The 13025-nt window shown below is 70.9% G+C and overlaps 1 protein-coding gene across 1 annotated transcript; it reads left to right on the top strand.

Annotated features, from left to right (window-relative positions):
* Positions 1-2199: 2199 nt before the first annotated feature.
* Positions 2200-9888, top strand: LOC142073990 (cytochrome P450 2G1-like). The gene is made up of 9 exons (XM_075134336.1): positions 2200-2379; positions 3048-3210; positions 4535-4684; positions 4766-4926; positions 6695-6871; positions 8144-8285; positions 8371-8558; positions 9426-9567; positions 9678-9888. The coding sequence occupies exons 1-9, from the start codon at positions 2203-2205 to the stop codon at positions 9857-9859; spliced, it is 1482 nt and encodes a 493-aa protein (XP_074990437.1). The 5' UTR covers positions 2200-2202; the 3' UTR covers positions 9860-9888.
* The last annotated feature ends 3137 nt before the right edge of the window (positions 9889-13025 follow it).

Genomic DNA, 13025 nt, shown 5'->3' with positions numbered 1-13025 from the left:
CTCCATCACCCCCCGGGCCACGTGCGAGGGCCGGGCCGGTTGTGCAACACCCGTCGGCGGGGGCCGATCCCCGGGGGGACGGCGCCGCAGCAGCCCCTGCACCGCCGCTCCGCGGGCACCCACCCTCCTCCTCCTCACCGCCTGGGGGGGGTGGGGGGCCCCGGGGACACCTGGCCCTGGGGTGCCCCCCGTGAGCACCCCTATGTGCGGGTGGGCCCCACGGCATGGGGACATGCACCAGGGCATGGGGACATGCGTGGGGACATGCACCAGGGCTCAGGGACATGCACCATGGCATGGGGACGTGCATGGGGACATACACTAGGGAATGGGGACATGCACCAGGGCACGGGGACATGCATGGGGACATGCACCAGGGCACAGGGACATGCACCAGGGCACAGAGCCCTGCACCACGGCATGGGGCCATGCATGGGGCCATGCACAAGGGCTCAGGGACATGCACCAGGGTGTGGGGACATGCATGGGGACATGGGGCCATGCTCAGGGACGTGCACTAGGGCACAGGGACATGCACGGGGACATGCACCAGTGGCACAGGGCCATGCACCAGGGCACAGGGCCATGCACGAGGGCGCAGGGACACCTACCAGGGCACAGGGACATGCATGGGGACATGCGCATGGACATGCACGAGGGCCTGGGGACACATGCTAGGGGCTGGGGACACACTCCAGGGCACGGGGACGGGCACGGGGACATGCACGGGGACATGCACGTGCACACCGGGGGCCCCGTGCCGGCTGCTGCGTGGGTGCCGCAGTGTTTGCACACCGGGCGCTGCCGCGGCTCCATCACCCCCCGGGCCACGTGCGAGGGCCGGGCCAGTTGTGCAACACCCGTCGGCGGGGGCCGATTCCCGGGGGGACGGCGCCGCAGCAGCCTCTGCACCGCCGCTCCGCGGGCACCCACCCTCCTCCTCCTCGCTGCCCACCCTCCGTCCTGCACAGGAATGTGCATCAGAGCACGGGGACATGCACGGGGACATGCACCAGGGAACGGGGGTTTGCATGGGGACATGCACAAGGGCTCAGGGCCATGCACCAGGGCATGGGGACGTGCATGGGGCCATGCACGGGGCCATGCACCAGGGAATGGGGCCCTGCGCAGGGCCATGCATGGGGCCATGCACCAGGGCACGGGGCCATGCATGTGGCCATGCACCAGGGCTGGGCAACACGTACCAGAGCTTGCGGACACGCACGGAGCCATGCACCAGGGCCCAGGGCCATGCATGAGGCCATGCACCTGGCCATGCACTAGGGCTGGGGAGCATGCATGGGGCCATGCACCAGGGATGGGGGACATGCATCAGGGCTTGGGGACATGCATGGGGACATGCACCAGGGCTGGGGGACGTGCACAGGGCCATGCACCAGGGCATGGGACATGCACCAGGGCTTGCGGACACGCACGGGGCCATGCACCAGGGCCCAGGGCCATGCATGAGGCCATGCACTCGGCCATGCACTAGGGCTGGGGAGCATGCATGGGGGCATGCACTGGGGCATGGGGCCACGCATGGGGACATGCACCAGGGCTTGGGGACATGCATGGGGACATGCACCAAGGCATGGGGCCATGCATGGGGACATGCACCAGGGCCCGGAGGCCATGCAGCAGGGCACGGGGTCATGCACAGGCCATGCACAGGCCATGCATGGGTGATGCGCATGACCATGCAGCAGGGCATGGGGCCATGCATGGGGCCATGCACCAGGGCTCGGGGCCATGCACAGGCCATGCACAGGCCATGCATGGGTGATGCGCATGACCATGCACCAGGGCACGGGGCCATGCACGGGCCATGCACGGGCCATACATGGGCGATGCGCATGACCATGCACCAGGGCACGAGGCCATGCACGGGGCCATGCACGGGCCATGCACAGGCCATGCACGGGCGATGCGCACGACCATGCAGCAGGGCACGAGGCCATGCACGGGCCATGCACGTGGCCATGCAGCAGGGCCCGGGGCCAAGCGCGTGACCATGCAGCGGGACCCGTGGCCCGTGGCCGAGGTGACAGCGGGGCCGGTGGCCGTGCCGGGGCGTGGCCGGGTGCAGGCAGGCTGCGGGCAGGCGCAGGCAGGGGACGCAACCTCTTGTGCAACCGCCCCCGGCGTATAAATAAGCCGCAGGTGCCCGAGGTCGGGGAGGGCTGCGCCGGCGCCGCCGCCATGGAGCCCAGCGGGGCGATGACCTTCCTCCTGCTCTTCGGCCTCCTGGCCCTCCTCCTCCTCCTCAGCCTGCGAGGGGGGCGGGGGGGGCGTTTGCCCCCCGGCCCCCCCGCGTTGCCCCTGCTGGGGAACCTGCTGCAGATCTCCCCCTCCCACACCCTGCAGTCCTTGCTGAAGGTGGGGGAGGGGCTGGGGGGGTGGGGGGGTGGGGGGGGGGTCGTTTGGGTGGGGGGGGGTGGGGGAGGTTTGGGTTGGGGGGGTTGGGGGAGGTTGGATGGGGGGGTTGGGTGGGGGATTGGGGGGGGTTGGGTGGGGGGTTGGGGGAGATTTGGGTTGGGGGGGTTGGGTGGGAGTTTGGGTGGGGGGGTTGGGTGGGGGGTTGGGGGGTTGGGTGGGAGTTTGGGGGGGGGTTGGGGGCGGTTGGATGGGGGGGTTGGGTGGGGGGTTGGGGGGGTTTTTTGGATAGGGGGGTTGGGGGAGGTTGGATGGGGGGGTGGGGGGGAGTTTGGGTGGGGGTTGGGTGGGGAGTTGGGGGGGTTGGGGGAGGTTTGGGTTGGGGGGGTTGGGGGGGGTCTGGGTGGGGGGTTGGGTGGGAGTTTGAGTGGGGGGGTTGGGGGGGTTGTTTGGGTGGGGTGGTTGGGGGAGGTTGGGTGGGGGTTGGGTGCAGGGGGTTGGGGGGGTTTGGGTGGGGGTCTGGGTGGGGTTTGAGTGGGAGGGTTGGGTGGTTGTTTGGGTGGGGGGGCTGGGTGGGGGTTTGAGTGGGGGGGTTGGGGGGTGTTTGGATGGGGGCTCTGGGTTGGGGTCTGGGGGGGACCCCCACCGGCGTGCCCCCCCCTCCCCCGTAGCTCAGCCAGACCTACGGCCCCGTCTTCACCGTCTACCTGGGCTCGCGGCGGGTGGTGGTGCTGCGCGGGCACGCGGCGGTGCGGGAGGCGCTGGTGGAGAACGCCGAGGCCTTCGCCGGGCGCGGGCGCATGCCCACGGTGGAGGAGACCTTCCGGGGGCACGGTGAGGGGCGCCGGCACCCCCCGCCCCGGGGGGGCTGGGCTGGGCTGCTGGGTGCTCGCCCCCGTGCGCCCGTGGGTGCTCGTCCCGTTGCCCCCCTCAGGGGTGCTCGCCCCCCCTGTCCCACAGGGTGACCCCCCCCCCGTCCCCATGGGGTGCCCCCCATCCCCTGTTGGGTGCCCCCTCCCCATTGGGGTGCTCCTTCTCCCCATTGGGTGCCCCCTCCCCATGGGGTGCCCCCCATCCCCTGTTGGGTGCCCCCTCCCCATTGGGGTGCTCCTTCTCCCCATTGGGTGCCCCCTCCCCATTGGGTGCTCCCCCATCCCCTGTTGGGTGCCCCCTCCCCATTGGGTGCTCCCCCATCCCCTGTTGGGTGCCCCCTCCCCATTGGGGTGCTCCCTCCCCATTGGGTGCTCGCCCACATCCCCATGGGGTGCCCCCCATCCCCTGCTGGGTGCTCCCTCCCCATGGGGTGCCCCCTCCCCATTGGGTGCCCCCTCCCCATTGGGTGCTCCCCCATCCCCTGTTGGGTGCCCCCTCCCCATGGGGTGCCCCCTCCCCATTGGGTGCTCCCCCATCCCCCTCTGGGTGCCCCCTCCCCATGGGGTGCCCCCTCCCCATTGGGTGCTCCCCCATCCCCCTCTGGGTGCCCCTTCCCCATGGGGTGCCCCCTCCCCATTGGGGTGCTCCCTCTCCCCATTGGGTGCCCCTTCCCCATGGGGTGCCCCCTCCCCATTGGGGTGCTCCCTCTCCCCATTGGGTGCCCCCTCCCCATTGGGTGCTCCCCCATCCCCCTCTGGGTGCCCCCTCCCCATGGGGTGCCCCCTCCCCATTGGGTGCCCCCTCCCCATTGGGTGCTCCCCCACCCCCTCTGGGTGCCCCTTCCCGATGGGGTGCCCCCTCCCCATTGGGTGCTCCCCCATCCCCCTCTGGGTGCTCCCTCCCCATTGGGTGCCCCCTCCCCATTGGGTGCTCCCCCATCCCGCTCTGGGTGCCCCCTCCCCATTGGGTGCCCCCTCCCCATTGGGTGCTCCCCCATCCCCTGTTGGGTGCCCCCTGCCCATGGGGTGCCCCCTCCCCATGGGGTGCCCCCTCCCCATTGGGTGCTCCCCCATCCCCCTCTGGGTGCCCCCTCCCCATTGGGTGCCCCCTCCCCATTGGGTGCTCCCCCATCCCGCTCTGGGTGCCCCCTCCCCATGGGGTACCCCCTCCCCCTTGGGTGCTCCCCCATCCCCTGTTGGGTGCCCCCTCCCCATTGGGTGCTCCCCTCCCCTGCTGGCTGCCCCCTCCCCCCCAGGGGTGCTCACCCACCCCCCCCCCCACCCAGGGGTGGTCTTCTCCAACGGGGAGCGTTGGCGCCAGCTGCGCCGCTTCTCCCTGACGGTGCTGCGGGATTTCGGGATGGGTCGGAAAAGCATCGAGAGCCGCATCCAGGAGGAAGCCCAGGTCCTGCTGCAGGAGCTGCGCAGCACCCAAGGTACCGGGGGGGGGGGGGGTGGGGGTGGGGGTGGGAAACTTCACCCTCAGCACCCTTGGGTGCTGAACCCCGCGCCTGCAGAGCAGCCCTTCGACCCCACCTACCTGCTGGGCTGCGCCGTCTCCAACATCATCTGCGCCCTGGTCTTCGGGGAGCGCTTCCCGTACCGGGACCGGGAATTCCTGGAATTGCTGCAGATGATGAACGAGAGCTTTCGGGAGATCAGCACCCCGTGGGCGCAGGTGGGGGGCACCCTGGGGTGGGGGGGGGGACCTGGGGGGGGGGGGGGGGGCCTAGGGTGTGTGAGGGGTGCCCCAGGGTGCGGGGGGGCGCCCTAGGGTCTGGGGGGGGCGCCCTAGGGTGTGTGTGGGGGGGACCTAAGGTGGGGGGGGGGGACCTAGGGTGTGTGGGGGACCTAGGGTGGGGGGGGGCGCCCTAGGGTGGGGGGGGGGACCTAGGGTGGGGGGGGGACCTAGGGTGTGTGAAGGGTGCCCCAGGGTGGGGGGGGGCGCCCTAGGGTCTGGGGGGCGGGCGCCCTAGGGTGTGTGTGGGGGGGACCTAAGGTGGGGGGGGGCGCCCTAGGGTGTGTGTGGGGGGGACCTAGGGTGTGTGGGGGGGGGACCTAGGGTGGGGGGGGGCCCTAGGGTGTGTGTGGGGGGACCTAGGGTGGGGGGGGGGACCTAGGGTGTGTGTGGGGGGGACCTAGGGTGGGGGGGGGGACCTAGGGTGTGTGAGGGGTGCCCCAGGGTGGAGAGGGGCGCCCTAGGGTCTGGGGGGGGCGCCCTAGGGTGGGGGGGGGGGCCCTAGGGTGTGTGGGGGGGGGACCTAGGGTGGGGGGGGGGACCTAGGGTGTGGGGGGGGCGCCCTAGGGTGGGGGGGGGGACCTGGGGGGGGGGGGGGACGACCTAGGGTGTGTGAGGGGTGCCCCAGGGTGGAGAGGGGCGCCCTAGGGTCTGGGGGGGGGCGCCCTAGGGTGTGTGTGGGGGGGACCTAGGGTGGGGGGGGGCGCCCTAGGGTGTGGGGGGGGGGGACCTAGGGTGGGGGGGGGCGCCCTAGGGTCTGGGGGGGGCGCCCTAGGGTGGGGGGGGGGGACCTGGGGTGGGGGGGGCGCCCTAGGGTGTGTGTGTGGGGGACCTAGGGTGGGGGGGGGGACCTAGGGTGTGTGAGGGGTGCCCCAGGGTGGAGAGGGGCGCCCTAGGGTCTGGGGGGGGCGCCCTAGGGTGGGGGGGGCGGACCTAGGGTGTGTGAGGAGTGCCCCAGGGTGGGGGGGGGCGCCCTAGGGTCTGGGGGGGGGCGCCCTAGGGTGTGTGTGGGGGGGACCTAGGGTGGGGGGGGCGCCCTAGGGTGTGTGGGGGGGGCGCCCTAGGGTGGGGGTGGGCGCCCTAGGGTGTGTGGGGGCGCCCTAGGGTGGGGGGGACGCCCTAGGGTGGGGGGGGGCGCCCTAGGGTGTGTGGGGGCGCCCTAGGGTGGGGGGGGGCGCCCTAGGGTGTGTCGGGGGGCGCCCTAGGGTGGGGGTGGGCGCCCTAGGGTGTGTGGGGGGACGCCCTAGGGTGGGGGTGGGCGCCCTAGGGTGTGTGGGGGGGCGCCCTACGGTGGGGGGGGCGCCCTAGGGTGTGTGTGGGGGCGCCCTAGGGTCGGGGGGGGCGCCCTAGGGTGTGTGTGGGGTGCCCTAGCGTGGGGGGGGGCGCCCCAGGGTGTGGGGGGGTGCCCTAGGCTGTGGGGGGGGCGCCCCAGGGTGGGGGGGGTGCCCCAGGGTGGGGGTGGGTGCCCTAGGGTGTGTGAGGGGTGCCCCAGGGTGGGGGGGGGCGCCCTAGGGTGGGGGGTGCCCTAGGGTGGGGGGGGCGCCCTGGGGTGGGAGGGGCGCCCTAGAGTGTGTGTGGGGGCACCCTAGGGTGGGGGGGGTGCCCTAGGGTGGGGGGGGGCGCCGCCCTAGGGTGGTGGTGGGGGGGGTCCCATGCTGCTCTTGACCCTCGTCACCCCCGGTTCGCCCCCCCCCCCCGTCACCCCCAGTTCTATGAGATGGGGGAGACGTTCCTGAGGCACCTCCCGGGCCCCCACACCCGGATCCCGCGGCTGCTGGGGAGGATGCGGAGCTTCATCGCCCGCCGGGTGCGGGGGAACGCCCAGAGCCTGGAGCCCGGGCTCCCGCGGGACTTCATCGACTGCTTCCTGCTCCAGATGGAGAAGGTGGGGGGGGGGGCACCCCAGGGTGCTCCCGGGCACCCGGGTCACTTGGGCACCCCGGGGGGATCCTGGTCCCTTGCACCCAGGGGGGATCCTGGGCACCCAGCTCACTTCCACACCCCAGGGTGATTCCATGCACCCAGATCACTTGGGCACCCCAGGGTGATCCCGGGCACCTGGGTCACTTGGGCACCCAGGGGGGATCCCGGGCACCCAGATCACTTGAGCACCCCAGGGGGATCACAGGCACACAGCTCCCTTGCACCCAGGGGGGATCCTGGGCACCCAGGTCACTTCCACACCCCAGGGTGATCCCGTGCACCCAGATCACTTGGGCACCCCAGGGTGCTCCCCGGCACCCAGATCACTTGGGCACCCCAGCGTGCTCCCGGGCACCCGGATCACTTGGGCACCCAGGGGGGATCCTGGTCCCTTGCACCCAGGGGGGATCCTGGGCACCCAGCTCACTTCCACACCCCAGGGTGATCCCGTGCACCCAGATCACTTGGGCAACCCAGGGTGATCCCGTGCACCCAGCTCCCTTGTGCACCCTGGGATGATCCCATGCACCCAGCTCACTTCCACACCCTGGGCTGATCCCATGCACCCTGAGGTGATCCTGGGCACCCTGGGGTGCTCCTGTGCACCCAGCTCCCTTGTGCACCCTGGGGTGATCCCGTGCACCCAGCTCACTTCCACATCCTGGGGTGCTCCCATGCACCCTGGGGTGCTCCCACGCACCCAGCTCCCTTGTGCACCCTGGGGTGCTCCCGTGCACCCAGCTCACTTCCACATCCTGGGGTGATCCCATGCACCCCGGGGTGCTCCCATGCACCCACTTCACTTCCACATCCCGGGGTGCTCCCATGCACCCTGGGGTGCTCCCATGCACCCACTTCACTTCCACATCCCGGGGTGCTCCCATGCACCCTGGGGTGCTCCCATGCACCCAGCTCCCTTGTGCACCCTGGGGTGCTCCCGTGCACCCAGCTCACTTCCACATCCCGGGGTGCTCCCATGCACCCCGGGGTGCTCCCATGCACCCACTTCACTTCCACATCCCGGGGTGCTCCCACGCACCCTGGGGTGCTCCCACGCACCCAGCTCCCTTGGCCACCCACCTCCCGGGCACCCAGCTCCCTTGCAAACCCAGGGGTGATTTTTACACCCAGCTCCCTTGCGCACCCCGGGGTGCTCCCGCGCACCCCGGGGTGCTCCCCCCGCCCCGTTCTCCGGCTCGCTCGCCCACGCCGCGCGCCCCACCCCCGCCCCCAGGAGAAGGACAACCCCTCCTCCGAGTTCAACCTGGAGAACCTGGAGCTGACCACCCTCAACCTCTTCTTCGCCGGGACGGAGACCGTCAGCTCCACCCTGCGCTACGGCTTCCTCATGCTGATGAAGCACCCAGCCGTGCAGGGTAAGCGGGGTGCACCCCTCCCCCCCCCCCAGGGATCCCCCCCCCCGGCTCTGAGCGCGATCCCCATCCCCCCTCGGGGCTGCAGAGAAGGTGTACGAGGAGATCGAGCGGGTGATCGGTCGCAACCGCCCCCCCAACGTCGAGGACCGGAGTCGCATGCCCTACACCGACGCCGTCATCCACGAGATCCAGCGCTGCAGCGACCTCATCCCCATGAACGTCCCCCACGCCGTCACCCGCGACATCCTCTTCCGCGGCTACCTCATCCCCAAGGTGCCAGCGGGGCGCGGGGACGGCTGCGGCGCGCGCTGCCCCGTTTGCGCTGCGGCGTGCACGCTGCTCCATGCACGCTTGCTGCACGCGTGCTTCCCCGTGCACGCTTCCCCATGCACCCTGCCCCGTGCACCCTTGCTGCATGCGGGCTTCTCCGTGCACGCTGCCCCACGCATGCTGCTCCACGCATGCTTGCTGCATGGGTGCTCCCCCATGCACGCTTCCCCATGCATGCTGCTCCATGCACACTTGCTGCATGCATGCTTCTCCGTGCACGCTGCCCCGTACATGCTGCCCCATGCACACTTGCTGCATGGGTGCTCCCCCATGCACGCTGCCCCGTGCATGCTTCCCCGTGCACGCTGCCCCATGCGCACTTGCTGCGTGTGAGCTTCTCTGTGCATGCTGCCCCATGCACGCTGCCCCATGCACACTTGCTGCGTGCGTGCCTCTCCATGCACCCTGCCCCGTGCACACTTGCTGCACGCATGCTTCTCCATGCACGCTGCCTCATGCACGCTGCCCCACGCATGCTGCTCCATGCACGCTTGCTGCACGGGTGCTTCTCCGAGCACGCTGCCTCATGCACGCTGCCCCACGCATGCTGCTCCATGCACGCTTGCTGCACGGGTGCTTCTCCGAGCACGCTGCCTCATGCGCGGTGCTCCACGCACGCTGCTCTGTGCACACTTGCTGCACGGGTGCTTCTCCGAGCACGCTGCCCCATGCGCGCTGCTCCACGCACGCCGCTCCGTGCACACTTGCTGCACGGGTGCTCCCCTCTGCATGCTGCCCCACGCACGCTGCTCTGTGCACACTTGCTGCACGGGTGCTCCCCCGCGCCGCTGACCCCCCCGCCCCCCCCAGGGCACCGAGGTGTACCCCCTGCTCAGCTCCGTCCTGCACGACCCCTCCGCCTACAAACACCCCGACACCTTCGACCCCGCAAACTTCCTGGACGAGAGCGGCCGCTTCAAGAAGAACGAGGCCTTCGTCCCCTTCTCCTCAGGTACCGGGGTGGGGGGGTCCCCTGGACACCCAAGGGGGTCCCCCCACCCCCTCTGGGGGGGTCGTCGTCCCCCCCCCCGGGGGTCCCCCACTCTCCCGTTGCCCTTGCAGGGAAGCGGGTGTGCCTGGGAGAGGCCTTGGCGAGGATGGAGCTCTTCCTCTTCCTCACCACCATCCTGCAGAGCCTTCGCCTGCAGCCGCTGGTGCCGCCGGCGCAGCTGCCCAGCGCCCCGCTGGAGAGCGGCTTCGCCAACATCCCCCCCATCTACCAGCTCCGTGTGCTGGCCCGCTGAACCCCCCCGGCACCGGGACCCCCCCCGCACTGGGAGACCCCCCCGGCACCGGGACCCCCCCGGCACCGGGACCCCCTCCGCACTGGGAGACCCCCCCGGCACCGGGACCCCCCCAGCACCGGGACCCCCCCAGCACCGGGACTCCCCCAGCACCAGGACCCCCCACTGGCACCAGGAACCCCCCAGCACTGGGACCCCTCACTGGCACTGGGACCACCCCCCACCGGGACCCCCTGCTGGCACCGACTCCCCCGGTACTGGGACCCCCCCAGCACCAGGACCCCCCACTGGCACCAGGAACCCCCCCCAGCACCGGGACCCCTCACTGGCACCAGGACCCCCCCAGCACCGGGACCCCCCACTGGCACCGACTTCCCCCGGCACCGGGACCCCCCCAGCACTGGGACCCCCCACTGGCACCGGGACCCCCCCCTGGCACCAGGAACCCCCCTGGCACCAGGACCCCCCCAGCACCGGGACCCCCCACTGGCACCGGGACCCCCCAGCACTGGGACCCCTCACTGGCACTGGGACCACCCCCCACCGGGACTCCCCGCTGGCACCGACTTCCCCCGGCACCGGGACCCCCCCAGCACCGGGACCCCCCTGGCACCAGGACCCCCCCAGCACCAGGACCCCCCACTGGCACCGGGACCCCCCTGGCACCGGGACCCCCCCAGCACCAGGACCCCTCGCTGGCACCAGGAACCCCCCAGCACCGGGACCCCCCCCAGCACCAGGACCCCCCAGCACAGGGACCCCCCAGCACCACGGACCCCCCAGCACCAGGGACCCCCCAGCACCGGGACCCCCCCTTGGCACCGGCCCCCCTGGCACCGCGACCCCCCCCGGTGCGGGCACCTATAAAGTCTCCGGCAAACTCAACGGCTGCGGCATCGCCCGGCGGCACCGGGGGGGGGGGGTCCGGGACCCCGGGGATCATCTCGGGGGTTGGGGGGGCGGGGGGGCGGGGGTCTGGCACAGCACCTGCCCCGGGACCCCCGCAGAGCGCCAGGCCGTGCAGGGCCGCAAGCCGAGCGTGCAGAGGGCGCAGAGCCGTGCAGAGCCGTGCAGACCCATGCAGATCCGTGCAGAGCCCTGCAGATCCATGCAGATCCATGCAGACCCATGCAGATCCGTGCAGAGCCCTGCAGATCCATGCAGATCCATGCAGACCCATGCAGATCCGTGCAGAGCCCTGCAGATCCATGCGGATCCATGCAGATCCATGCAGATCCGTGCAGAGCCGTGCAGACCCATGCAGACCCGTGCAGACCCGTGCAGATCCATGCAGATCCGTGCAGAGCCCTGCAGATCCATGCGGATCCATGCAGACCCGTGCAGACCCATGCAGATCCATGCAGATCCGTGCAGACCCGTGCAGACACATGCGGATCCATGCGGATCCATGCAGATCCATGCAGACCCATGCAGATCCATGCAGAGCCCTGCAGATCCGTGCAGATCCGTGCAGACCCGTGCAGACCCGTGCAGACCCGTGCAGATCCGTGCAGATCCGTGCAGACACATGCGGATCCATGCGGATCCATGCAGATCCGTGCAGATCCATGCAGATCCGTGCAGACCCGTGCAGACCTGTGCAGACCCGTGCAGACCTGTGCAGAGGCCCCAGCCGAGCCCAAGATCCCCGGGCCGCATCCAGCACTGAGGCTGGGCCGAGGGGTTGCTGACGGCTCACGGGCTGCCAGGCCTTCCTCCTCCTCCTCCTCCTCCTCCTCCTCAGCTCCAGGCTCCTCTCCTGGAGGGAGGGCCCCCCCCAAGGGCGTGGGGTTCCCCCAAAGGTGTGGGGTCCCCCCAAGGGCGCGGGGTCCCCCCGGCTGTGGCCGGTGACTGCGGGTCCAAAGGCTGCAGGACCCCGGTGCTCCGGCGCCAGGAGAAACTGCCGGCGGCTGCGCGCGGGGGGACGGGGGGTTGCAACAACGGGACGGGGGTTGCAACGAGGGGACGGGGGTTGCAGCGAGGGGACAGGGGTTGCAACGATGGGAAGGGGGTTGCAGCAAAGGGACGGGGGTTGCAACGATGGGAAGGGGGTTGCAACGATGGGAAGGGGGTTGCAGCAAAGGGACGGGGGTTGCAACGAGGGGATGGGGGTTGCAACGATGGGAAGGGGGTTGCAACGATGGGAAGGGGGTTGCAGCAAAGGGACGGGGGTTGCAACGATGGGAAGGGGGTTGCAGTGAGGGGACAGGGGTTGCAACGATGGGAAGGGGGTTGCAACGATGGGAAGGGGGTTGCAGCAAAGGGACGGGGGTTGCAATAAGGGGACAGGGGGTTGCAGTGAGGGGACAGGGGTTGCAACGATGGGAAGGGGGTTGCAACGAGGGGACAGGGGGTTGCAAAGATGGGAAGGGGGTGCAATGAGGGGACAGGGGTTGCAGCAAAGGGACGGGGGTTGCAACGATGGGAAGGGGGTTGCAGCAAAGGGACGGGGGTTGCAACGATGGGAAGGGGGTTGCAGCAAAGGGACAAGGGTTGCAACGATGGGACGGGGGTTGCAACAAGGGGACAGGGGTTGCAGCAAAGGGATGGGGGTTGCAACGAGGGGACAGGGGGTTGCAGCAAGGGGACGGGCGTTGCAGCAAAGGGACGGGGGTTGCAACGATGGGAAGGGGGTTGCAATGAGGGGACAGGGGTTGCAGCAAAGGGACGGGGGTTGCAACGATGGGAAGGGGGTTGCAGCAAAGGGAGGGGGGTTGCAACGATGGGACGGGGGTTGCAATGAGGGGACAGGGGTTGCAGCAAAGGGACGGGGGTTGCAACGATGGGACGGGGGTTGCAGCAAAGGGACGGGGGTTGCAACGATGGGACGGGGGTTGCAATGAGGGGACAGGGGTTGCAACGAGGGGACAGGGGTTGCAGCAAAGGGACGGGGGTTGCAGCAAAGGGATGGGGGTTGCAGCAAGGGGACAGGGGGTTGCAGCAAGGGGACGGGGGTTGCAGCGAGGGGACGGGGGCTGCAGCAGGCAAAGGGACAGCTCCGGGTGCTCAGGGTGCCGGGGGTGCTGGCACCCACCGTGGCGGGGGGCGGGCAGGGTCCCCTGTGCCCCCCAGCTCCCTGATGCCCGCGGCCGGCCGGTCGCCGTCCCAGAAACGTCCCCAAGGTCATCGACCGCCCGCTGGTCCCGGCTGCGCCGCTGCGGCTGCC

Source organism: Calonectris borealis, chromosome 32, assembly GCF_964195595.1.
Source record: "Calonectris borealis chromosome 32, bCalBor7.hap1.2, whole genome shotgun sequence".
NCBI lineage: Eukaryota > Metazoa > Chordata > Aves > Procellariiformes > Procellariidae > Calonectris > Calonectris borealis.
This window is presented reverse-complemented; position numbering and strand designations above follow the sequence as displayed.

What these genes read in the sequence shown, in the direction of transcription:
- LOC142073990 (XM_075134336.1), top strand. Translation starts at nt 2,203, where the DNA reads ATGGAGCCCAGCGGGGCGATGACCTTCCTCCTGCTCTTCGGCCTCCTG. An exon ending in GGAGACCTTCCGGGGGCACG is followed by an intron (nt 3,211 to 4,534) that starts GTGAGGGGCGCC and finishes CCCCCCACCCAG; the next exon opens with GGGTGGTCTTCTCCAACGGG. An exon ending in TCAGCACCCCGTGGGCGCAG is followed by an intron (nt 4,927 to 6,694) that starts GTGGGGGGCACC and finishes CGTCACCCCCAG; the next exon opens with TTCTATGAGATGGGGGAGAC.